At 45.2% G+C, this 24,723-nt stretch overlaps 2 protein-coding genes across 3 annotated transcripts; one reads left to right on the forward strand and one right to left on the reverse strand.

Annotated features, from left to right (window-relative positions):
• Positions 1–1,345: 1,345 nt before the first annotated feature.
• LOC106580285 (repulsive guidance molecule BMP co-receptor b) lies at positions 1,346–15,190 on the forward strand. 2 transcript variants are annotated; one of them, XM_082966333.1, is made up of 3 exons: positions 1,346–2,294; positions 7,314–7,831; positions 11,595–15,190. In XM_082966333.1, exons 1-3 carry the CDS (start codon positions 2,174–2,176, stop codon positions 12,333–12,335), a joined length of 1,380 nt encoding a protein of 459 aa, XP_082822459.1. In that variant the 5' UTR covers positions 1,346–2,173; the 3' UTR covers positions 12,336–15,190. The 2 variants fall into 2 exon arrangements, with proteins under 2 accessions (XP_082822459.1, XP_082822460.1); XM_082966334.1 differs by having other exon boundaries at positions 1,354–2,291.
• A 153-nt stretch (positions 15,191–15,343) lies between these two features.
• On the reverse strand, positions 15,344–23,673 carry LOC145862398 (uncharacterized). The gene is made up of 6 exons (XM_082966335.1): positions 22,867–23,673; positions 22,089–22,232; positions 21,797–21,964; positions 21,628–21,669; positions 21,407–21,512; positions 15,344–15,777 (listed from the first exon to the last, which is right to left on the reverse strand). Coding segments are annotated over exons 1-6 (516 nt in total). The 5' UTR covers positions 22,922–23,673; the 3' UTR covers positions 15,344–15,776.
• Between the last annotated feature and the right edge of the window lie 1,050 nt (positions 23,674–24,723).

Here is a 24,723-nt window from a genome sequence, read left to right on the forward strand (position 1 = left end):
AACACACACCAACCTATAACACACACCAACCTATAACACACACCAACCTATAACACACACCAACCTATAACACACACCAACCTATAACACACACAAACCTATAACACTCACCAACCTATAACACACACCAACCTATAACACACACCAACCTATAACACACACCAACCTATAACACACACCAACCTAAAGCACACCAACCTATAACACACACCAACCTATAACACACACCAACCTATAACACACACCAACTTAAAGCACATCAACCACTGAGCAGCTTTTCCATACTCTGGCAAACACAGGCACACACTCACACCCTTACGCATACATACACACACACACACACACACACACACACACACACACACACACACACACACACACACACACACACACACACACACAGCATGACCACACTGAGCAGCAGTGATGTTAATGTGAACAGAGATTCCCACTGGTGTCTAACTGTTCCAAACACCTGGCACATTCTGGCTGGACTAAGGGAGAGAATTAACAGCCACACACACACACATGCAAACACACACACACCCTAGAAGAGTAGAAGAGAGAGAGAGAGAGAGAGAGAGAGAGAGAGAGAAGGGATGACAGAAAAAGAGCGGTGAGAGGGAGAATCAAAGAGGAGAGAGGAACAGTTGGAGGGAATTATATTTTTTCAAAAGATGTTTCATATGCAGGCTCAGCATTCCAGACATCAACAATGGAAATGAGATGCTGTGAAGGTGTGTAATATTCTCCTCTGAGCTAGTCTCCATAACAAATCTGTTTGGGTCTCAGTGGGACTCCAACACCCATGATGCCTCTGTCTCACCTGTCAGGAGATGAAAGACATTGTACACCTGTGTGTGGCATAAATCGGTTTGAGCATGTTTAATAGTGTCATCATAATCATTACCATTAGGGCTTGTAAAACTTAACTTTGTCTGTAGGTCTTTGTCTTACTTCTGGAAATGTATTGCATCAATACATAATGTTTTTAAAATAACTATTCCTCTCCCTCTTTCTCCCGCTCTCATTCCCTCCCTCTTTCTCTTTCTCCAGGGAAGCCAAGGGGCGGTGCCTGCTCTATTAGAGGCAGGTTTTGCGCCAATGGTATGGTTCATTCGCAAAGCGAACAGAGGAAGAAGCAATGCGAGACGGATAAGTGGGCCAAAAATCTGTTTCTCCAGCAGGTGGCGATTTTTATTTTATTTTTTCGCTCACCAAGCGAAGAATTTGTGTATGGGAGGTGATGAAGAGTGTCGAATTTGGTTAACGAAACTTTGAATGTATTATTTGATACGTGAGGCTTATTTAATCAAATAGAATATCGCAATACTTAGCTTATTACGAGTTTACTGATATAAGTAGGACACGTGACATCCCGGCAACTTTGATTTAAAAAAAACCCCACTTTATATCGGAGTTGTGCCCGTTTTCACACACGTATCTGTCCTCTCATTGGCTATAATGTTTCCAACTGATCTTGCCTCCTCCCGACTGCCTTCTATTTTAAATACGTTTCTTTTCATTGTTAGAGGGGCCACTTGAGTATCTGGTCAACAATGGATCATCTGTGGTATCCATCTGGGAAAAGGCTATATGGTCACTCCTGACCTGCAAATTGATATTTCATTTCAGAATCGGTTAAAATTTGGTTATGGTTAGGGTTAAGGGTTTAGTTAAAGTAAGGGTCCGTTTTAGATTTTAGTTAGTCGTTTGCAGGGCAGCAGTGCCCTTAAGTCTCTCCCATAGATCTGAGGAACAGAGGAGAGGGGCAGGATTCTGAGGTGAGGTAGAGAGAGACAGAGAGGGGAGCTGAGGTTGATCGCTACAACAAGACTCAACTCAGTCAGGACAGAATAGGCTGCTAGAGACACACTGCGGGGTCTGGGAAGGAAATCTGTCGCAGGGGACGAAGAAGGAGTGAAAGTGTTTATGTTGCTGGATGGACTTGTATTTTTATATCGCAACTTAGTTTTTCCCTTTTCCTCTCCTTTCCTTTCCACCGCCCTAACGGATCGCATTCCGCGGAGCAGCTGCGCTTTAATGCCCCTGCGCACTCGAGGAGGAGAAGGAGAGAAGAGGCCTGACTTCTCGGAAACCGCTCCGCCGCCCCTCACGCCTCTCCCCCGTGGCTGTCTGTCCCCTCTTCCCTCCTGGCCCTGTATGGACGGGGATGGGGAGAGCCGGATGTTGTTACCGCGGGGCTGAGCGCCTCGCATCCCCACCGAGGGTGCCCAGCCTGCGCCCGTTGCTGGTGCTGCTCCTTGCTCTCTGCTACGGGGCTCACAGAGGTGGTAACTATATAACTTCGGATGTTGTTCATTCTCGGTAGCCTACATCGAGACCTAGTACCCTGTACGCCGTTCACTTCAGCGCGAGCGCTGCGAATGTGCCATAACAGTTATAGGCTAATGAAGAATTAATAACCAGTTAATAATGATACAACTAAGAATGTCCCACTGGGCACAGACGTAAATTCATCGTCTATTCCACGTTGGTTCAAACCACGTTGATTCAACCAGTGTGTGCCTAGTGGGGTGGGATTGGAATGAGTCTTCCATGTGGTTTAAGGGGAGTCTAATGGTGTGTATATCCTATAGGACTGTAGCCTATGGGAGTGTATTGGAATTGGACCTCCTGTCCTCTTCGTGTTATTGTTTGATAGTGCCTCTCTCTTTCTCTCTCCTGCGGACCGCAGTAACGCAGCAGTTAAAAGGTCTCTCCCGTGTTTCTCCAGAGTTTCTCCCGCGGTGTCTCTGCCGTGGGACGCTAATGGCTGATAGAGAAAGGGAAGGGTGGCTGTGCAGATATCTTGGTGGAAGGTCCTCAGCAGCCAGGCTAACAGATTATTGTTGACACGTTTTAAAATAATATAGGTTTATAATAATAATATTTGGAATGTAAATTATAATTGTGTACAGTTATGTCACAAAATTATAGCTTTACTTTTACTTTTAATACACAAAGGAAATAGTAGAATATAATAGGACCACATGGAGACTCTAGAATAGAATGGAATAGAATAGAACAGAACCTTATTGTGACAGTGTAAATAATAATTTGTTGTTAATTTAATTACTTATATCAATAAAGGTAAAATAGAAATAAATATAACTATATAATCTAGAATAGAATATAACAGAATACAATCATACAGAAACTCTAGGATATAGAGAAATATAATCTAATCAAAATGATGTAATGAAGTAGAATAGACAGAGGAAAGCACTTTGGGTGCTGGTAGGCTAGGCTACTTGAAGTCATCATATAGAGTCTGGGTTGGCCTCAGTAACCTGGTGCTAGCTGGCCGTTGTGCCCAGACAGAGAGCCACGTTCTGGGCTGGCACTGCGACAGCCCACCACCCCTCTGGATGTCCCCCAGACCCCAGGCCCTGCTGTGCAACTCGTGCTCAATGACTGTGTGTGTGGTGTGAGTGTGTGCAGCAGGTAATTAGTTTAACACGGTCCCAGACAGCTGGACATGATACTGTCTGTGTACAGTTCTCTGCAGTAGGAGGATGAGGACTGGTTGAGAAGCATGAAAAGCACTGTGATGCTCCCTGCCAATAAGAATTACAATTTAAAATCATCTAATCTATTTAGAAGGTCCTATTTCACTTTTGTAAGTTTGTTCATGACACCATAAAACACCATTGACAGTATAATTCCATTTAACTGATTCACACTTTTAATTGATCAGCATGTCCTGTCTCATTGGGGATGTCAGATGTTGCAACGAGGAGATATATACAAAAACAAAACAACAATTATTGTGAAGAAACAGTGACTTGGTGTGTGTTATAGTGTTGTTGGTGTGTGTAGCTAGCTTGTAACAAAACTTGGTCCGTGGGTTATTCGGCTGATGGTGTGTGGTCTGTGACTTTGTGTTACTGGTCAGTGTGTTGATGGTGTGTGTAGCTAGCTGGTCTGTGTGTTATTGTGTTGATAGTGTGGTGTGTGTCTTGCTTACTGGTAACAAGGCTCCATAGCTGTCTCATGGTGCTCATGACCAGCAGATGCAGCAGACCGGCCAGGGAGCTATGACTTCTGATCCTGATATTATGTTGCAGCGTCATTACCGCCAGCCGTCCACACTATTTACCGTTATTCAGTTCTGTGTGTGTGAGCGAGAGAGGGGACTGAAACGGAAGTGAGTGTCTCTGAAGCGGAGGCCAGAGCAGCTGTGTATTGTGCCACAGTCAGTCACAGTTATCAGTATGTTCAGACTAGACACACTGCACAAAGACCTGTGTGATCAGAAAGACCTGTGTGATCAGAAAGACCTGTGTGATCAGAAAGACCTGTGTGATCAGAAAGACCTGTGTGATCACAAAGACCTGTGTGATCAGAAAGACCTGTGTGATCAGAAAGACCTGTGTGATCAGAAAGACCTGTGTGATCAGAAAGACCTGTGTGATCAGAAAGACCTGTGTGATCAGAAAGACCTGTGTGATCAGGAAGACCTGTGTGATCAGAAAGACCTGTGTGATCAGAAAGACCTGTGTGATCAGAAAGACCTGTGTGATCAGAAAGACCTGTGTGATCAGAAAGACCTGTGTGATCAGAAAGACCTGTGTGATCAGAAAGACCTGTGTGATCACAAAGACCTGTGTGATCAGAAAGACCTGTGTGATCAGAAAGACCTGTGTGATCAGAAAGACCTGGAGACTTACAGTACATGTGTTTGGCATAGAGGTTTAATCTCAAGATTCAGCCTGAGAATGAAACTGTTTAGTTGTTCACTGTATCTGTGAGTAACTATTTTGTGTGTGTGTGTGTGTGTGTGTGTGTGTGTGTGTGTGTGTGTGTGTGTGTGTGTGTGTGTGTGTGTGTGTGTGTGTGTGGTGTGTGTGTGTGTGTGTGTGTGTGTGTGTGTGTTTGCTGAAGAATCGTGTTAGTATTTAACACAATGAAGGGAGATTCTGATCCGGAGTGTGAGTTGGACGTGTTATGTTGTGGACCCCCCTCTAATACTCAGCACACTGCTGCCACCACCTGGTTGGCCCGGGTACTGACACACACACACAACCCTCTCACCACACAGCCTTGAGAGAGTGAGTGTGTTGGTTTTATGCAAACATTCTTCTTTCTGTTATCCCTTCATCTTATGGTTCAGGGCAATCATACCAGTATAACCATGGATGTGTTTGCTTTACCTCTGTATGCACCATGGGAACTGGGCATATTGTTAGCATAAGTTCTGTATGACGTGTGTGTGAATAGGCCTATATTGTGTGTGTGTGTGTGTGTGTGTGTGTGTGTGTGTGTGTGTGTGTGTGTGTGTGTGTGTGTGTGTGTGTGTGTGTGTGTGTGTGTGTGTGTGTGTGTGTGTCTGCTGCAGCGGTTTGAACCAGAACAGAACATTGAAAGTGATCTCTAGTGGTTCAGAACAGAACTGTTCAAATCTTGAGAAACGGTAAATAATTGTATTTTTTGTTCCAAAGAATATTCCTGGTGTCTGGTATATCATTGTGTAGATGATTGGAGTTATGATGATAGTAATAGCCTAAGCACATTCCAACCCATCATCATGCTCAGTGCTTCAAGACAAACCCCCTCCATGTCCACCGCTCTCTCCCCACCCGTGGAATTTCAATCACATCTCTGCCTGCACTTATCTGTCCATCATACATGTAAACAACTAGCTTACCCATTCCGTAGCAAGATGTTCTATCCATGCTAATTGGTGGGTGGTAAATGAATGAGCTAAATGTAGAAACTATGTTGATTTCCTGGGGAACAGTGAACAGTTACTTTTGTTTGGTTGGAAACGGTTCAGAACTTTGTAATGCTGGTTGGAACACTGGAACGGTACAAAATAAATAGGGGTTCTACTCAGAACGGAATGATTCCAACCCCTGGTGTACTGGTGTCTGTTAGTAAATCATGCCGTAATCAGGTGAGCTCTGACAGTGTGTGTTGTCGGCAGCGGAAGCAGAGCCAGTATTCTCTCAGAGATAGTTATAAGTGTGTGTGTGTGTGTGTGTGTGTGTGTGTGTGTGTGTGTGTGTGTGTGTGTGTGTGTGTGTGTGTGTGTGCGTGCGTGCGTGCGTGCGTGTGTACGCATTAGAGAGCCTCTGCTCTAATCTAATAGTTCTCACTGTGTCTGATGCATTAGGCCTGGCATCTTCTCCTCGTATCTCTTCTTTTCCTCTCTCTCCCTCTTCTCTAAGCCTTAACAGGCCTCTCTTTTCCAAGCCTATATGAACTACTGCTGCAGTACATTGACCAAAATGCTGCACAACGTAGGAACACATTATCGCTGGCTGAACCATCTCTAGATGGCCTTTACTGCTGTTTAGATGTAATCAGTGAATCATTCCAACGTGTTTCTTTTCCTCCGTTGGCTAGAGGCCGGGGGCAGAGGTCACTGCAGACTCCAGCCTGACACTGAGAGCTATGAAGAACTTCTAGATCATAGAGTTGGCTAAGACACTGCGGTCTGCGGCCACCCGCAGCTTTTAGCACTTCTTCATGATGCTGTCTCTGAGCTCTTAAAGATGCACTCAGGAGTTTTCTTTCCCATGTGGGGGCATTATTTTGAGGCAATATCATAAACATGGCAGTTTGGAGAAGGACAAGCTTCATCAGGCAGCAGAGAATATTACGTAACGGTTATCAGATGTGGATGTGTGTGATCAGTTATTCTTTCACTCTCTAGCTCAGTCTTATCTCTGGCTCTGTGGGAAGGTCTGCAAGTTCTGTCTCAGTCTCTCAGCGCTGCTCTTTGTTCTGGTTTATAAAAGTCATAAAGTGGTGTTACTGTACACACACACACACACACACACACACACACACACACACACACACACACACACACACACACACACACACACACTGTAGCCTGTTCTTTCTCTGCTTTATTGGTCTAATCTGACCAGGCCGGTAATGTTGTGTGTGTTTATTTGTGCCATAGAGATCAAAGCCTCCTTCACACCCCTAACCAACCTGACTCTGTGTGCGTGTGTGTGTTTGTCTGTGTGTGTGTGTGTGTGTGTGTGTGTGTGTGTGTGTGTGTTTGTGTGTTTGTCTGTGTGTGTATGAAGACGAGAGCTTCCGTGAAGATGTAATGTATGTCATACCAACGACTATGACTTTCTGTTATAGCCACATATCATCTGTACCACATGTTCTCTGTCTTTGGTACCACGAATGAACATGGATATTCTATATGACATTAATAGCCTGTCAATAGATATGGTATTGCTACCCTGCCAGGGCACTGGTACTGTATTAGTGCTGTCATAATAGAACTGAAATACTCTCATAGTTGTACTATAGTACTGACAGTTAGTATGTGTGTGTTTCTCCAGGTCATTGCCAGGTGGCCACCCCTCAGTGTCGTATCCAGAAGTGCACCACAGACTTTGTGTCCCTGACGTCTCACCTGACCCCAGCGCTGGATGGCTTTGACGTAGAATTCTGTAAGGCTCTGAGGTCCTACAGCGCCTGCACCCAGAGGACAGCCAAGTCCTGTAGGGGCAACCTGGTCTTCCACTCTGCCGTCCTGGGCATCTCAGACCTCATGACCCAGAGAAACTGCTCCCGGGACGGGCCCACCTCCTCCACACACCCCGAGATGCAATCAGAGCCCTGCAACTACCACAGCCGCACCCAGCACGCTCTCACACACCCTCACACACACACTCACACGCCGCCGGGGTACCTGTTCTGCGGGCTGTTCGGGGACCCCCACCTGCGGACGTTTAAGGACAGCTTCCAGACCTGCAAGGTGGAGGGGGCGTGGCCGCTTATTGATAACGACTACTTGTCCGTGCAGGTGACCAACGTTCCAGTGGTAACAGGATCCAGCGCCACGGCGACCAATAAGGTGAGGGGACCTCATTACTCTATATATATATATATATATATATATAAACTCCTTCCTACATACTTCAGAAAGGGTGCTATTCCACAAAGTAGAAAGCGATACACTTATAGATACAGGAAGATTGTTTTGTTTCAATATAAAACATAAATAAATGGACTAAAAGTATTATTTGGAGCATGTTCCATCTTGTAGTAGAGTAAAGGTATGAAACACACAGAACAGACCCTACTATAGAGCCCTGAGGTACTCCCTCTGTAAGACGTCTGATAGATGAATGTTCTGACCCAGCTCTCCACTGAGGAAGCAGGGTTCTGAGGATGTAGTATACAGTGAAGGCTGGGACGGAAGAAAAGAGGTTGAGTTTGGCGTACAGAATAAACAAGCTGCTTGGTATGAAGAGCTGTGCAGCTGAAGCCAGAGCTGTTCTCATTGAGGCAGAAAACACACACACACACACACACACACACACACACACACACACAGTCTCACTCACAGGTGCGAGGAGAGCAGAGCAAACAGTTGAGTCTTGTGACCAACACTTGTGACTAACGTGGTGTTGGAATCCTAACTTAACTAATAGCTGCTTATAGCATGACCCCTAATACCCTGGAATGAGGAGCGTGAAAGAAACCACTGTGTGTGTGTGTGTGTGTGTGTGTGTGTGTGTGTGTGTGTGTGTGTGTGTGTGTGTGTGTGTGTGTGTGTGTGTGTGTGTGTGTGTGTGTGTGTGTGTGTGTGTGTGTCAGCAGTGGGCCCAATAACTTTCACACACATATGGCCTGAAGCAGGTTACTGTCGAGAGCGAAGGGCACCATACCATAAACAACAAAACACACACACACACACACACACACACACACACACACACAGGCTGAGAGTGTTGTTAGATGTCATTAAATCTGTTTTGTGCCTCACAAAGGCATCTCTGTGGTGGCCAAGTGGCCATGCAGTCCCCCCCACCCATCCAGGTGATAGTTATACTGCTGCTGCTCTGACCCTGTGTCAGGGCTCGCTATTAGTCAGAATTATTAGCACACACACACACACACACACACACACACACACACACACCACACACACACACACACACACACACATACACACATTGATGTGTGACTGTGCCTGCAACAGGCCTAATGGCTGCCCAGACCTCATCTCTGACAACTGGACAAAGCAGTCATTCATGCTAATGCTAATCCTATGACTGTGTGGCTATGGCCACAGCCTTGTAGATAGAAGGACCTGGCTAGGGCTAACGCTAGGGCTAACACCATACCACTGCGTCTGCCATCCCTCAGCCTGGGTGGGTTTGCTTAGCTGTGTCTGCTAATCACAACTGGTTAAAAAGTCATTTGGTCATTGCTAAAATGTATTCTGTGGAGAGTTAATGGCATGAGTGTAGCGACAGGTAGCCTAGTGGTTAGAGCGTTGGACTAGTAACCCAAAGGTTGCAAGATCGAATCCCTGAGTTGACAAGGTAAAAATCTGTAGTTCTGCCCCTGAACAAGGCAGAACTGGGTCATGAGGTCTGAGATGCCCAGGACAGCGGAGTGGAAGACCAGGTTGCCCCTACAGGACTTGGCTAACCCACTGTTCCTAGGCCATCATTAAAAATAAGAATTTGTTCTTAACTGACTTGCCTAGTTAAATAAAGGTCAAATAAAAAAAATTGTTTGTGTAAGATAGAGTTAGGCTGAGCCCTCTGACAAATATGATTTCAGAGAATGCCAAGAGTGTGTAAAGCTGTCAAGGCAAAGGGTGGCTACTACTGAAGAATCTCAAATATAAAATATATTTGTTTAACACTTTTTTGGTTACTAGTTTTGATGTTTTCACTATTATTCTACAATGTAGAAAATAGTAAAAATAAAGAAAAACCCTTGAATGAGTAGTTGTGTCCATACTTTTGACTGGTACTGATATTGTAGTATTTTACAATGAGTGTTCAAAACATTAAGGACACCTTCCTAATATTAAGACCTTCCTAATATTAAGTTGCACACCCCCTTTTTTTCCCTCAGAACAGCCTCAATTCGTTGGGGCATGGAATCTACAACGTGTCGAAAGCATTCTACAGGGATGCTGGCCCATGTTGACTCCACACGGGAAACTGTTGAGCGTGAAAAACCCAGCAGCGTTGCAGTTCTTGACACAAACCGGTGCACCTGGCACCTACTACCATACCCTGCTCAAAGGCACTTAAATATTTTGTCTTGCCCATTCACCCTCTGAATGACACACACACACAATCCATGTCTCAATTATCTCAAGGCTTAAAAGTCCTTCTTTAACCTGTCTCCTCTCCTTCATCTACACTGATTGAAGTGGATTTAACAAGTGACATCAATAAGGGATCAAAGCTTTCACCTGGATTCACCTGGTCAGTGTATGTCATTGAAAGAGCAGGTGTCCTTAATGTTTGTACACTCAGTGTACAGTGGCAAGAAAAAGTAGGTGAACCCTTTGGATATACCTTTATTTCTGCATAAATTGGTCATCAATTGGCAGACAGATAGCCTAACATTCTCCTGCAAAATGTCTTGGTAGCGATGATAGCAAGCTATCCAGGCCATGAGGCAGCCCCAAACCATGATGCTCCCTCCACCTTACTTTACAGTTGGGATGAGGCTTTGATGTTGGTGTGCTCTGCCTTTTTATCTCCACACATAATGTTGTGTGTTCTTTCCAAACAACTCAACTGTAGTTTCATCTGTCCACAGAATATTTGTCCAATAGCGCTGTGGAAAATCCAGGTGCACTTTTGCAAACTTCAGACATGCAGCAATGTTTTTTTTGGACAGCAGTGGCTTCTTCTGTGGTGTCCTCCCATGAACACCATTCTTGTTTAGTGTTTTACGTATCATAGACTCGTCAACAGAGATGTTAGCATGTTCCATAGATTTCTGTAAGTCTTCAGCTGACACTCTAGGATTCTTCTTAACCTCATTGAGTATTCTGCGCTGTGATCTTGCAGTCATCTTTGCAGGACGGCCACTCCTAGGGAGAGTAGCAACAGTGCTGAACTTTCTCCATTTATAGACAATTTGTCTTACCGTGGACTGATGAACATCAAGGCTTTAAGAGATACTTTTGTAACCCTTTCCAGCTTTATGCAAGTCAACAATTCTTAATCTTAGATCTTCTGAGATCTATTTTGTTCGAGGCATGGTTCACATCAGGCAATGCTTCTTGTGAATAGCAAACTCAAATGTTGTGAGTGTTTTTTATAGGGCAGGGCAGCTCTAACCATCACCAATCTCGTCTCATTGATTGGACTCCAGGTTAGCTGACTCCTGACTCCAATTAGCTTTTGGAGAAGTCATTATCCTAGGGGTTCACATACTTTTTCCAACCTACACTGTGAATGTTTAAATTATGTATTCAATATAGACAAGAAAAATACAATAATTTGTGTGTTATTAGTTTAAGCAGACTGTGTTTGTCTATTGTTGTGACATAGATGAAGATCAGATCAAATTTGATGACCAATTTATACAGAAATCCAGGTAATTTCAAAGGGTTCACATCATTTTTCTTGACACATTAGTATTTTATGTCAGTGTGCAGTCAGTGTTCTCTTTGCTGCCTAGAATTGGGGTTTGAATAAAACAAGTTGGGAGGTCAGTATCCTTGCTGTGTTTGGATTGCAAGATAAACTTTATAAGATATTATAAAGTGTCTGGCAAACCTGTTTTAACCTGTTTCATACAAAGATCAAAGTTATTGTGTGCCTGGTCACTTTATGATGTTTGTGTGTCCATAGATCACCGTCATATTCAAGCCATTTGAGGAGTGTACAGACCAGCGTGTGTACCAGGCAGTAACAGATGACCTGCCCGCTGCCTTCGTAGATGGTACCGTGAGTAGCGGGGCCCCTGACCATAACCTTAACGGAAATAACGGTGACTCTACCGGGAAGGTACAAGCGCTGTGGATCTCGGAGCATAGCCCCGGTCGCCACGTGGAGCTGCATGCCGGCTACATCGGCGTGACGATTATCGTACGGCAGCTGGGGCGCTACCTGACCCTGGCGGTGCGCATCCCGGAGGAGATGGCCCATGCCTACGACGCTACGCAGGACCTGCAGCTCTGCCTGAATGGATGTCCCACCTCAGAACGCATCGACCGGGGGGGTCACCTGCCTCTCCCTCTACCACATCCAGCGCTGGGTTTACAGCTCCAACAGCCACACGGCCAGGGCCAGTCCTCACACACACACTCCCACACGGCTCCCTACAGCGCCCCCCAGGGGTTCAGTATGGAGGGTGCGCGGGCACGCTGCAGGGAGCAGCTTGAGGTGCAGGATATTTATTTCCACTCGTGTGTGTTTGACCTCCTGACCACCGGGGACGCTAACTTCACGGCAGCGGCGTTCAGCGCCCTGAAGGACATGGAGAGTCTCCACCCCCATAGCGAGCGCTGGACGATCTACCCACCCAGCTCAGCCCACACCTCTCAGCCTATCACATGTCTCCTACTGCTCACGCTCTGTGCGCTCGGATAGGCACTGGTATAGCGTGTGTTTGTGTTTGTGTGTGTGTGTGTGTGTTTGTGTATGTGTGTGTTGGCATAGAGCTCCTAGCTGAGCTGTAGGATAAAGTTCCCTCTTGATGCAGATCTAAGTTCAGTTTTGTGTTTTCGCCCTAATGGTTATGATTGGGGAGGGTAACCTAAGCTGATCCTAGATCTGTGTCTAGGAGAAACTTCTAACCAGAGCCCCTCTGGAGATTTACCCTTTTCTTCTTCTTGACTGAACACCCCGAGGCATATTACTGCCACAAAGGAGCTGCAAGCCCACAGGTCCAAGCCCACAGGTCCAAGCCCCCAGGTCCAAGCCCACAGGTCCAAGCCCACAGGTCCAAGCCCCCAGGTCCAAGCCCCCAGGTCCAAGCCCACAGGTCCAAGCCCACAGGTCCAAGCCCCCAGGTCCAAGCCCATAGGTCCAAGCCCCCAGGTCCAAGCCCATAGGTCCAAGCCCACAGGTCCAAGCCCCCAGGTCCAAGCCCCCAGGTGGATTCTGAACAGATTCCATGACACTCTTGTACTATTCCCAACTCTGCTATGTGGGATCTAGCAGGCCTTGTGGAGATTAGGACCTATCTATATGTGAGGATAACACATATAAAGGAAGACCCAAATAAACACTCCCAACTTGTGTGTATATTGTAGAAACACACTCCAGACTGTAGGTAGTGTGTGTGAGTACCGTATCCAGGTAGTGTGTGTGAGTACCGTATCCAGGTAGTGTGTGTGAGTACCGTATCCAGGTAGGTAGTGTGTGTGAGTACCGTATCCAGGTAGTGTGTGAGTACCGTATCCAGGTAGGTAGTGTGTGTGAGTACCGTATCCAGGTAGGTAGTGTGTGTGAGTACCGTATCCAGGTAGGTAGTGTGTGTGAGTACCGTATCCAGGTAGTGTGTGTGAGTACCGTATCCAGGTAGGTAGTGTGTGTGAGTACCGTATCCAGGTAGTGTGTGTGAGTACCGTATCCAGGTAGGTAGTGTGTGTGAGTACCGTATCCAGGTAGGTAGTGTGTGTGAGTACCGTATCCAGGTAGTGTGTGTGAGTACCGTATCCAGGTAGGTAGTGTGTGTGAGTACCGTATCCAGGTAGTGTGTGTGAGTACCGTATCCAGGTAGGTAGTGTGTGTGAGTACCGTATCCAGGTAGATAGTGTGTGTGAGTACCGTATCCAGGTAGATAGTGTGTGTGAGTACCGTATCCAGGAACGCTGAATGGCGTTGACTTTTGGTTGTTATTTTGGCTTGATTTTGTTGTGATTGTTTTTTTATACCTCAGACAGAGGAAGTTGATTTAACAGAAGCACTTTATTTATTTTTTGTTGCTAAATCCATACCAGTGTTCCCCCTCTCCCCTCTCTACCCCACCCCCTCAACCTTTCCCCCTACATGACACTTTTCTCTCCCCCGCCCCGCCACCAACAGCCCAAGCTGTGGATTTCATCTGCCATTTTCTTCACTCACAGTGCAAATCTCAAATGACACCTGATTTCCTCAATATGCACTTTTCACCAGAGGGACATAGGGAGAAACATAGGGCATGGTCAAATGTAGTGCATTATATAGGGAATAGGGAGCCATTTGAGACAATTAACCAGCTCACTAACACAGTGAGATGGAACCTCTGTTTTAAAGCCGACATTCCAAAGGCAGTTGAGTTGATTTAGCCGCTGTTCTATAGTAAATACATTTTTCTGTTGAATGTATGGTACCAGAGTAGCTGTTAAGAACAGTTTCACACACCATTACCGTTTAATGTTTGGTTTTTCATTTACATTTTACAGTATGTCTGCAAATACAGGGTGTGTGTGTATGTGCTTGTGCGCAAGTTTGCGTGTTTTACCTGACTTGTCGTCTGAGGACTGAAAAGTCAGTCACCCTCAGCAACTCTTTTAATGAACATATTCCCTGTTCACACTGGTGTAATGACTATAACATGCTCTGACTATGTTTTCTTTACAGCTGGTGGTAACAATCCGTTTACCAAACAGCTTTGACTCTCAGCTTTTCTATGTTGTGGTTTTCTCTTTCTATGAGTGTTCAGTTTGCTTTCAAAGACAAACGCATACAGTGATTCACCATACAAGTTCGCCAGTGTTCATACGTTCGAACATGATAATCACACATCCCCTCCAAAGCCAAACCGTAACCCCCGCCCTGACCCCTTCCTACACATCTGGAACTCTTAGGAAACTGCAAAGCCAAACCGTAACCCCCGCCCTGACCCCTTCCTACACATCTGGAACTCTTAGGAAACTTGCTATTGTAGATCAACTCTATTTTGGGCTGCTCCCCAACTGGACACATGGCTAGACTGTAGTAAACTGTAGACCAGGGTTGCACACTTTAGTTCCAGCCCAGCACTAACACACCTGATTCAGCTACCCAAGATATTGATGATTGGTTGATTAGTTAAACCAGGTAAGTTATAGCTGCGCTGGAACAGAAGACTGCGCACAATTCCCTACAGTAATAGTGTTGCCTACAGGCTGTAGATGGAGCACTGGGACTCCCACAGGCCGAGACGACGTCGCACACTTACAGATAAATCTACAATGCAGTGTCTGATGGGATATACTGTACATGCCTATTGCGCTCATATACAATTACAAAGCAGTATCTGATGGTAAATGAATGCTCAGTCTGCTTCTGGCATTGTGAATTATTAAGTTGTGTGTGAGTGTCCGTGTGGTGACTGCTCAATGTTGAAATATGTAACTTATTTATAAACATAGTGTCTGTTAGAGGAAGGTACGCTTCAAATTCTGGCTGTTTCAGATGGGATTGTACTGCCACCTAGTGGCGCTCCGTTGCTATGTCAGTGTTTTACTCTTAATGGATGCACTAAAGAAAACTTGGGGGAAAAAAATGAAACGTGTGCAAGTGTTTTATTTAAAAAACAGTAAATGAAAAAGAGACCCATTGTTTCTTTTTCAGATTCTGTTGTTGTTGTAAACAATGAGAAAAGGGAAATCAATCTACAGACCAAATAATTTTGTTCTCAAACTTATTTACATTTTATTTACTTATCTTACGTTATTTCACATTGTCTCTGGTCTTAGTGTTTCTAACTGACAGAGAATTAGGTCAGAGCGTAAGCCAATTGTCTCTGTATGTACATCTGTCTGAGGTGATCAGATACTGCAGGTTTGTTCACACAGACACACACACAGCTACAGTAACTGTCACCCTAACATTCACAGGGACACCTGCAACCTCCAGGTTTCTGAGAAGCACGCCCAAACTCATGAACACACACATGCACAGCTACTCCAGGGGATGCCCTCCACAGACCCTAGCCATTACTGGACAATGTCCTCTGTGGTGGTCATCATGGTAGAGGTGAGAAGTCATCCTTTCAGTGGACCATGGTCTCTCCTCTATAAAGACCGTATAGAAGTAATCCTCTTCATCTACTCCTGGCCATCTGAAAAAGGGAAATACTAACGTTACTATTACAGCCAACAGTTAATGTTATACAGTTGAAGTCGGAAGTTTACATACACCTTAGCCAAATACATTTAAACTCAGTTATTTCACAATTCTTGACATTAATTCCTGACATTTAATCCTAGTAAAGATTCCATGTCTTAGGTCAGTTAGGATCACCACTTTATTTTAAGAATGTGAAATGTCAGAATAATAGTAGAGTGATTTATTTCAGCTTTTATTTCTTTCATCACATTCCCAGTGGGTCAGAAGTTTACATACACCCAATTAGTATTTGGTAGCATTGCCTTTAAATTGTTTAACTTGGGTCAAACGTTTTGGGTAGCCTTCCACAAGCTTCCCACAATAAGTTGGGTGAATTTTGTCCCATTCCTCCTGACAGAGCTGGTGTAACTGAGTCAGGTTTGTAGGCCTCCTTGCTCGCACACGCTTTTTCAGTTCTGCCCACAACTTTTCTATGGGATTGAGGTCAGGGCTTTGTGATGTCCACTCCAATACCTTGACTTTGTAGTCCTTAAGCCGTTTTGCCACAACTTTGGAAGTATGCTTGGGTCCTTGTCCATTTGGAAGACTGATTTGCAACCAAGCTTTAACTTCCTGACTTATGCCTTGAGATGTTGCTTCAATATATCCACATAATTTTCTTTCCTCATGATGCCATCTATTTTGTGAAGTGCACCAGTCCCTCCTGCAGCAAAGCACCCCCACAACATGATGCTGCCACCGATGTGCTTCATGGTTGGGATGGTGTTCTTCGGCTTGCGATTTTGGAGCAGTGGCTTCTTCCTTGCTGAGCGGCCTTTCAGGTTATGTCGATATAGGACTCGTTTTACCTGTTTCCTCCAGCATCTTCACAAGGTCCTTTGCTGTTCTTCTGGGATTGATTTGCACTTTTTGCACCAAAGTACGTTCATCTCTTGCACCACAGAACGCATCTCCTTCCTGAGCAGTATGACAGCTGCGTGGTCCCATGGTGTTTATACTTGTGTACTATTGTTTGTACAGATAAACGTAGTACCTTCAGGCATTTGGAAATTGCTCCCAAGGATGAACCAGACTTGTGGAGGTCTACAACATTTTTTTCAGAGGTCTTGGCTGATTTCTTTGGATTTTCGCCATGATGTCAAGCAAAGAGGCACTGAGTTTGAAGGTAGGCCTTGAAATACATCCACAGGTACACCCAATTGACTGAAATGAAATTCGAATCCAAGATGGTGTAGCAGTCAGACGTCTTTGTCCTGTCGTGTCCCTTGTATATATCTTTTTACATATTTTTCTTCGCATATCTTTTAAAAATATTTTCCTAAACCTCAACTTCTAAATACTCTCCTGCAACCTGCCTCACCCAATGTGGCGTGGATCTGTTTTTTTCTAAAGTATTTCTATTTACTTCGGATCTGGAATCCCTCAACTGAAGCTAGCCAGCTAACTACCTACCAGCTATCAGTCAGCAAACCACTGCTAACGGTCATCAGCTAACCTTTAGCTCGGAAAGCTCTCGCCAGTTCGAACAACGTGACTCAAACCAGAGCATAACGGACCTATTATTATTTTATTTTTTTCCCATATCCCCGGATTCCTACCGCAAACTGAACATTTTCATCTAGATCTTCGCAACTAGCTAATCCCAATCCCGGGTGACTACTCCAGGCTAGCGTTTCCATCCCGGAGCAAGCGCCAATTAGCCTGAAGCTAGCCTGGCCAGGGCTCCTGTGATACCACCGAAGCCCACTCCTGGGCTACAATATCCGGACCCCTTCTACTGCCGGTACGGGGCACGGAACCCCGCCGATCCTCTACGACTGGAATACCGACATAATCTGCCCGAGGATTCCAACAGGCCCCTCAGGTGTGACGTCCGCTGAAGGCCCATTCTGCTAACCGCGGCCTACTAGCTACCTAGAGCTACTTGGAACCCTACTAATTCCACGACTGGTCTATCGACGTCACCGCACGAAGAGGCAAAAACAGACTTATCTCCATCGCGACGTCCCCCAAAGGCTAACTTGCTAGCCCCGGTCTGCTAACTACTAGCTTGTTTAGCCCCGGCCTACTAACTGTTAGCTTGTTAGCATCGGCCTGCTAACTGTCTGAATCGCTGTGTCCCCAGTCAGCCCAACCACTCACTGGACCCATATGTTCTTGGCTACGCATGCCTCTCTCTAATATCAATATGCCTCGTCCATTACTGTCCTGGTTAGTGATTACTGTCTTATTTCACTGTAGAGCCTCTAGCCCTGCTCATTATGCCTTAACCAACCATGTTGTTCCACCTCCTACATATGCGATGACATCACCTGGTTTAAACGTCTCTGGAGACTTTATCTCTCTCATCATTACTCAATGCCTAGGTTTACCTCCAATGTACTCACATCCTACCTTACCTTTGTCTGTACACTATGCCTTGAATCTATGCTATTGTGCCCAGAAACCTGCTCCTTTTACTCTCTGTTCCGAACGTGCCAGATGGTCAGTTCGTATAGCCTTTAGCCGCACCCTTATCCTACTTCTCCTCTGTTCCTCTGGTGATGTGGAGGTTAATCCAGGTCCTGCAGTTCCTAGCTCCACTCCCACTCCCCATGTGCTCTCATTTGTTGACTTCTGTAACCGTAAAAGCCTTGGTTTCATGCATGTTAACATTAGAAGCCTCCTCCCTAAGTTTGTTTTACTCACTGCTTCAGAACACTCTGCCAATCCGGATGTCTTAGCCATGTCTGAATCCTGGCTTAGGAAAACCACCAAAAACACTGAAATCTCCATCGCTAACTATAACATTTTCCGCCAAGATAGAACTGCCAAAGGGGGCGGTGTTGCAATTTACTGCAAAGATAGCTAGTAATACAGAACTCTGAGGCTAAGACTAGCTTTTTCAAACAGAAATTTGCATCCTGTAGTACTAACTCAAAAAAGTTCTGGGACACTGTAAAGTCCATGGAGAATAAGAGCACCTCCTCCCAGCTGCCCACTGCTCTGAGGCTAGGAAACACTGTTACCACCGATAAATCCACTATAATTGAGAATTTCAATAAGCATTTCTCTACGGCTGGCCATGCTTTCCACCTGGCTACCCCTACCCTGGTCAACTGCCCGGCACCCTCCACAGCAACCCGCCAAAGCCCCCACCATTTCTCCTTCACCCAAATCCAGATAGCTGATGTTTTGAAAGAGCTGCAAAATCTGGACCCATACAAATCAGCCGGGCTAGACAATCTGGACCCTCTCTTTCTAAAATTATCTGCTGAAATTGTTGCAACCCCTATTACTAGCCTGTTCAACCTCTCTTTCGTATCGTCTGAGATTCCCAAAGATTGGAAAGCTGCCGCGGTCATCCCCCTCTTCAAAGGGGGTGACACTCTAGACCCAAACTGCTACAGACCTATATCTATCCTACTCTGTCTTTCTAAGGTCTTCGAAAGCCAACTTAACAAACAGATTACCGACCATTTCGAATCCCACCGTACCTTCTCCGCTACTCTCAAGGTCCTAAACGACATCATAACCGCCATCGATAAGAGACATTACTGTGCAGCCATATTCATCGACCTGGCCAAGGCTTTCGATTTTGTCAATCACCACATTCTTATTGGCAGACTCGACAGCCTTGGTTTCGCAAATGATTGCCTCGCCTGGTTTACCAACTACTTCTCTGATAGAGTTCAGTGTGTCAAATCGGAGGGCCTGTTGTCCGGACCTCTGGCAGTCTCTATGGGTGTGCCACAGGGTTCAATTCTCGGGCCGACTCTCTTCTCTGTATACATCAATGATGTTGCTCTTGCTGCTGGTGATTCTCTGATCCACCTCTACGCAGACGACACCATTCTGTATACTTCTGGCCCTTCTTTGGACACTGTGTTAACTAACCTCCAGACGAGCTTCAGTGCCATACAACTCTCCTTCCGTGGCCTCCAACTGCTCTTAAACGCAAGTAAAACTAAATGCATGCTATTCAATCGATCACTGCCCGCACCTGCTCACCCGTCCAGCATCACTACTCTGGACGGCTCTGACTTAGAATACGTGGACAACTACAAATACCTGGGTGTCTGGTTAGACTGTGAACTCTCCTTCCAGACTCACATTAAGCATCTCCAATCCAAAATTAAATCTAGAATCGGCTTCCTATATCGCAACAAAGCATCCTTCACTCATGCTGCCAAACATACCCTCGTAAAACTGACCATCCTACTGATCCTCGACTTCGGTGATGTCATCTATAAAATAGCCTTCAACACTCTACTCAACAAACTGGATGCAGTCTATCACAGTGCCATCCGTTTTGTCACCAAAGCCCCATGCACTACCCACCATTGCGACCTGTACGCTCTCGTTGGTTGGCCCTCGCTTCATACTCGTCCTCAAACCCACTGGCTACAGGTTATCTACAAGTCTCTGCTAGGTAAAGCCCCGCCTTATCTCAGCTCACTGGTCACCATAGCAGCACCCACTCGTAGCACGCGCTCCAACAGGTTTATCTCACTGGCCACCCCCAAAGCCAATTCCTCCTTTGGTCGTCTTTCCTTCCAGTTCTCTGCTGCCAATGACTGGAACGAACTGCAAACATCTCTGAAGCTGGAGACTCATATCTGCCTCACTAGCTTTAAGCACCAGCTGTCAGAGCAGCTCACAGATCACTGCACCTGTACATAGCCCATCTGTAAACAGCCCATCTATCTACCTACCTCATCCCCATACTGTATTTATTTATTTATCTTGCTCCTTTGCACCCCAGTATCTCTACTTGCACATTCATCTTCTGCACATCTACCATTCCAGTGTTTAATTGCTGTATTGTAATTACTTTGCCACCATGGCCAATTTATTGCCTTAACTTACCTCATTTGCACTCACTGTATATAGACTTTTTGTTTTCTTTTGTTCTACTGTATTATTGACTGTATGTTTTATTTATTCCATGTGTAACTCTGTGTTGTTGTATGTGTCAAATTGCTATGCTTTATCTTGGCCAGGTCGCAGTTGCAAATGAGAACTTGTTCTCAACTAGCTTACCTGGTTAAATAAAGGTGAAATAAAAATAAATAAATAAAATTAGCCTATCAGAAGCTTCTAAAGCCATGACATCATTTTCTGGAATTTTCCAAGATGTTTAAAGGCAGAGTCAACTTAGTGTTTGTAAACTTCTGACCCACTGGAATTGTGATACTGTGAATTATAAGTGAAATAATCTGTCTGTAAACAATTGTTGGAAAAATGACTTGTGTCATGCACAAAGTAAATGTCCTAACCAATTTGCCAAAACTATAGTTTGTTAACAAGAAATTTGTGGAGTGGTTGAAAAACTAGTTTTAATGACTTTAATGACCTAAGTGTATGTAAACTTCTGACTTCAACTGTAGATCAGTGATGTCTGAAAATAAATAGTCAGGGGATAGAGTTAGGAGTGGAGCAGATTTAAGGGTCAGGTAATCTTGGTTGAGTCATGGTGGACACACTATGCTCCCAAGGGGTCAAAGAGGTTTAAATTAAAAAAAGTCAACCCTGGTTAACCCAGAACTAAAATCTCAGGTCATTTTGGATCAGGGGTTAGAGGTAAGGGTTGGAGGTCAGGGGTTAGAGGTCAGGGTTGGAGGTCAGGTTTACGGTCTCACCACTTTCTAACAGCACATGCTGTGATCAGAGCATTAAAGATGGTGGTCTTTAGGAGGAGAAGCCTCAAGGCCTGTAGAGTCACCTGATCAGTCCATAAGCCATTGGCTGCAGAGAGAGAGAGGAACACAGCTGTAATAAATGTTTGTTTGTTTCAAATGATTGTTCTAACTTAATTCACTACCTCAATGGCAGTTTAGTTCTTGACAATGCTTACACTTACCTTGAAACACACTGTTGTGATGTTCATAGCAACTCTCTTCATCTGTAGAAAAAAGCTGTTCACCATCGCACTCTTTCAACAGAACTAGAGTATTGTATACCAGGTTATTTGAAAGAAAGCACGCACACACACACACACACACACACACACACACACACCCAAGCCCTACCTGTGAAGGTGGCATGGTGTGTCCTAATGACTCTGGCGTGGCGGCGGTGACTGACAAAGCAGCTGTACGATGCCCATTCGCTGGTCGCCACGGTTACTATGGCCACGGCGCTGCGGCCACTGTCCTGTTCCTCCCCGGCCACACTGTAGGGAGCACTGGCAGGACTCACTAGATTACCATGTCAGAGAGAACAGATGTGTCAATTCACTAGACTGTCATACTGGAAAGGGCAAAAACAGCAAGAATTTCTAAAATGTAACATCTAGTCTAGTGTGTGTGCTGATGTGCCTACCATCTCCAGGTGACCTCCAGCTGACCTCCAAGTGACCCCTCCCCAGGTCAGTGATGACACACACCAGCAGTGTCCAGCCCACCCTCTCACCTGCCAGGTGCACTGGTGGGGCCAGGGAGGCCAACACATCACCATGTACTAGGACTGTGGTAGGATGGAGGGGGAGAAGGAGAGGAGAAAACTACTGTAAGTCACTGTGGGTATGGGCATGATAAAAAGAGAAGGATGAAGAGAGTGAGAGTGAGCTGTAACACAGTCTCTAATGGTCTCAGGCTCTACCAGTCCTTCCTTAATTTGTTACTCAATATATTTACATCATCATTTAAGCTATTGAGAACAAAAAACAGTAGTTGATTATGCATGAGGATACTAAAGATCACTCTTGAGAGCAGCAAAAGGTGTGCTGGCAAATGACCTAGTGGCCTTGTGGATGGAATATTATTTATATTTTTCAGAATTTCATAATTCTTTTTAAATGCCGAAAATCCAGTGTTTCTATGTCAAACAGTTTCTTTATATTTCAGTTTTCTGTGATGTATATAAAGTGTAATATTGGGATGAAAACTCAAAATGTAATACATTTCAACTCTCTATCTGACATGGTACAGGTGTCTTCTTTTTTAAAGCCCATAACCATGTGTGTGAGGTGTATACTTTTGTTTGAAAGTAGATTTGTTTAAGACTACCAAGAATCACTCTGTGTGACCCTGATTTAGCCCAGTGCAGTAAAAGGTTAAAGACTATTAGTTAGTTAGGTAGTCAGGCAGTTTTTACTCACCAATCCAAAGGTAGAGAATAGTGAGGCAGAGGAGAATCCTATGTCGTTCTTTCATGTCTGTGGTAGGTCTATGTTACGGATGAGCATCCTCCTCTATGGAGCCGTTATGCATGCATGTGAAAGTGTGTGAGAGAGAACATGAGTTGGGAGAGTGTTTGAGTGAGTGAGTGTGAGTTCTTTTGTTTGTCAGTAGCGTTCTACAGGGTGGAGACATTTCACAGCAGTGCATGAGGGGGATTATCAGCCCATAGTCATGTGATCTCACCCGCCACGGAATCTCCCCAGAGATTGAGAGGGAGATTGAGAGAAAGACAACGAGAGACGGACAGCGAGCGAGACCATTTCACCTCTGCTCTTTCACAGTGTCATTTTAACTGTATCAAGTCGTGTGTCTTGATAAAGTGTCTATAGTTCAGAAGTCCATAGGATCTTAATGTAGTGTACAACAGGGAGTTCTCTGATTGAGTCTTCTACTGTGTGAGTAGGCCAGTAGTCTACCAGTAGTAGATCAGTAGTAAACAGGTAACCACAGAAGACACCTGGAGCTCTGGGCTGTTAGATCTGAGGTAAGAGTCTGATCATATCAATCATCCCCAGAGTACACCTGCACATATAACCGCAAGCACACACACACACACAAACACATCTCATGCTCTACAGAAGCCTGGTGTTCTGGAACAAAAGAGCATCACTTCATGAACCCCATGGTACTGTCAGGAGGCTAGTTTAGCACTGTGGATGAGATACATGGAAAGTATGTTGTCTTGCAGCGTGTGTATACAGGAGAGATGGTGGGGTTGGATATAGTACGTTAGTCTCCAGTATGTAGTGTGAGTTCTTGTGGAGGTCATGTGGATTAACCACCTGTTTTCCCCTGCTGACAGGCTAAATACGGGCACAGGTACAGTATATATATATGTGTATATATATATATATATATATATATATATACACTGCTCAAAAAAACTGCTCAAAAAAATAAAGGGAACACTTAAACAACACATCCTAGATCTGAATGAAAGAAATAATCTTATTAAATACTTTTTTCTTTACATAGTTGAATGTGCTGACAACAAAATCACACAAAAATAATCAATGGAAATCCAATTTATCAACCCATGGAGGTCTGGATTTGGAGTCACACTCAAAATTAAAGTGGAAAACCACACTACAGGCTGATCCAACTTTAATGTAATGTCCTTAAAACAAGTCAAAATGAGGCTCAGTAGTGTGTGTGGCCTCCACGTGCCTGTATGACCTCCCTACAACGCCTGGGCATGCTCCTGATGAGGTGGCGGATGGTCTCCTGAGGGATCTCCTCCCAGACCTGGACTAAAGCATCCGCCAACTCCTGGACAGTCTGTGCTGCAACGTGGCGTTGGTGGATGGAGCGAGACATGATGTCCCAGATGTGCTCAATTGGATTCAGGTCTGGGGAATGGGCGGGCCAGTCCATAGCATCAATGCCTTCCTCTTGCAGGAACTGCTGACACACTCCAGCCACATGAGGTCTAGCATTGTCTTGCATTAGGAGGAACCCAGGGCCAACCGCACCAGCATATGGTCTCAGAAGGGGTCTGAGGATCTCATCTCGGTAACTAATGGCAGTCAGGCTACCTCTGGCGAGCACATGGAGGGCTGTACGGCCCCCCAAAGAAATGCCACCCCACACCATGACTGACCCACCGCCAAACCGGTCATGCTGGAGGATGTTGCAGGCAGCAGAACGTTCTCCACGGCGTCTCCAGACTCTGTCACGTCTGTCACAGGTGCTCAGTGTGAACCTGCTTTCATCTGTGAAGAGCACAGGGCGCCAGTGGCGAATTTGCCAATCTTGGTGTTCTCTGGCAAATGCCA

This window comes from Salmo salar, chromosome 20, assembly GCF_965601325.2.
Source record: "Salmo salar chromosome 20, fSalSal1, whole genome shotgun sequence".
Classification (NCBI taxonomy): Eukaryota; Metazoa; Chordata; class Actinopteri; order Salmoniformes; family Salmonidae; genus Salmo; species Salmo salar.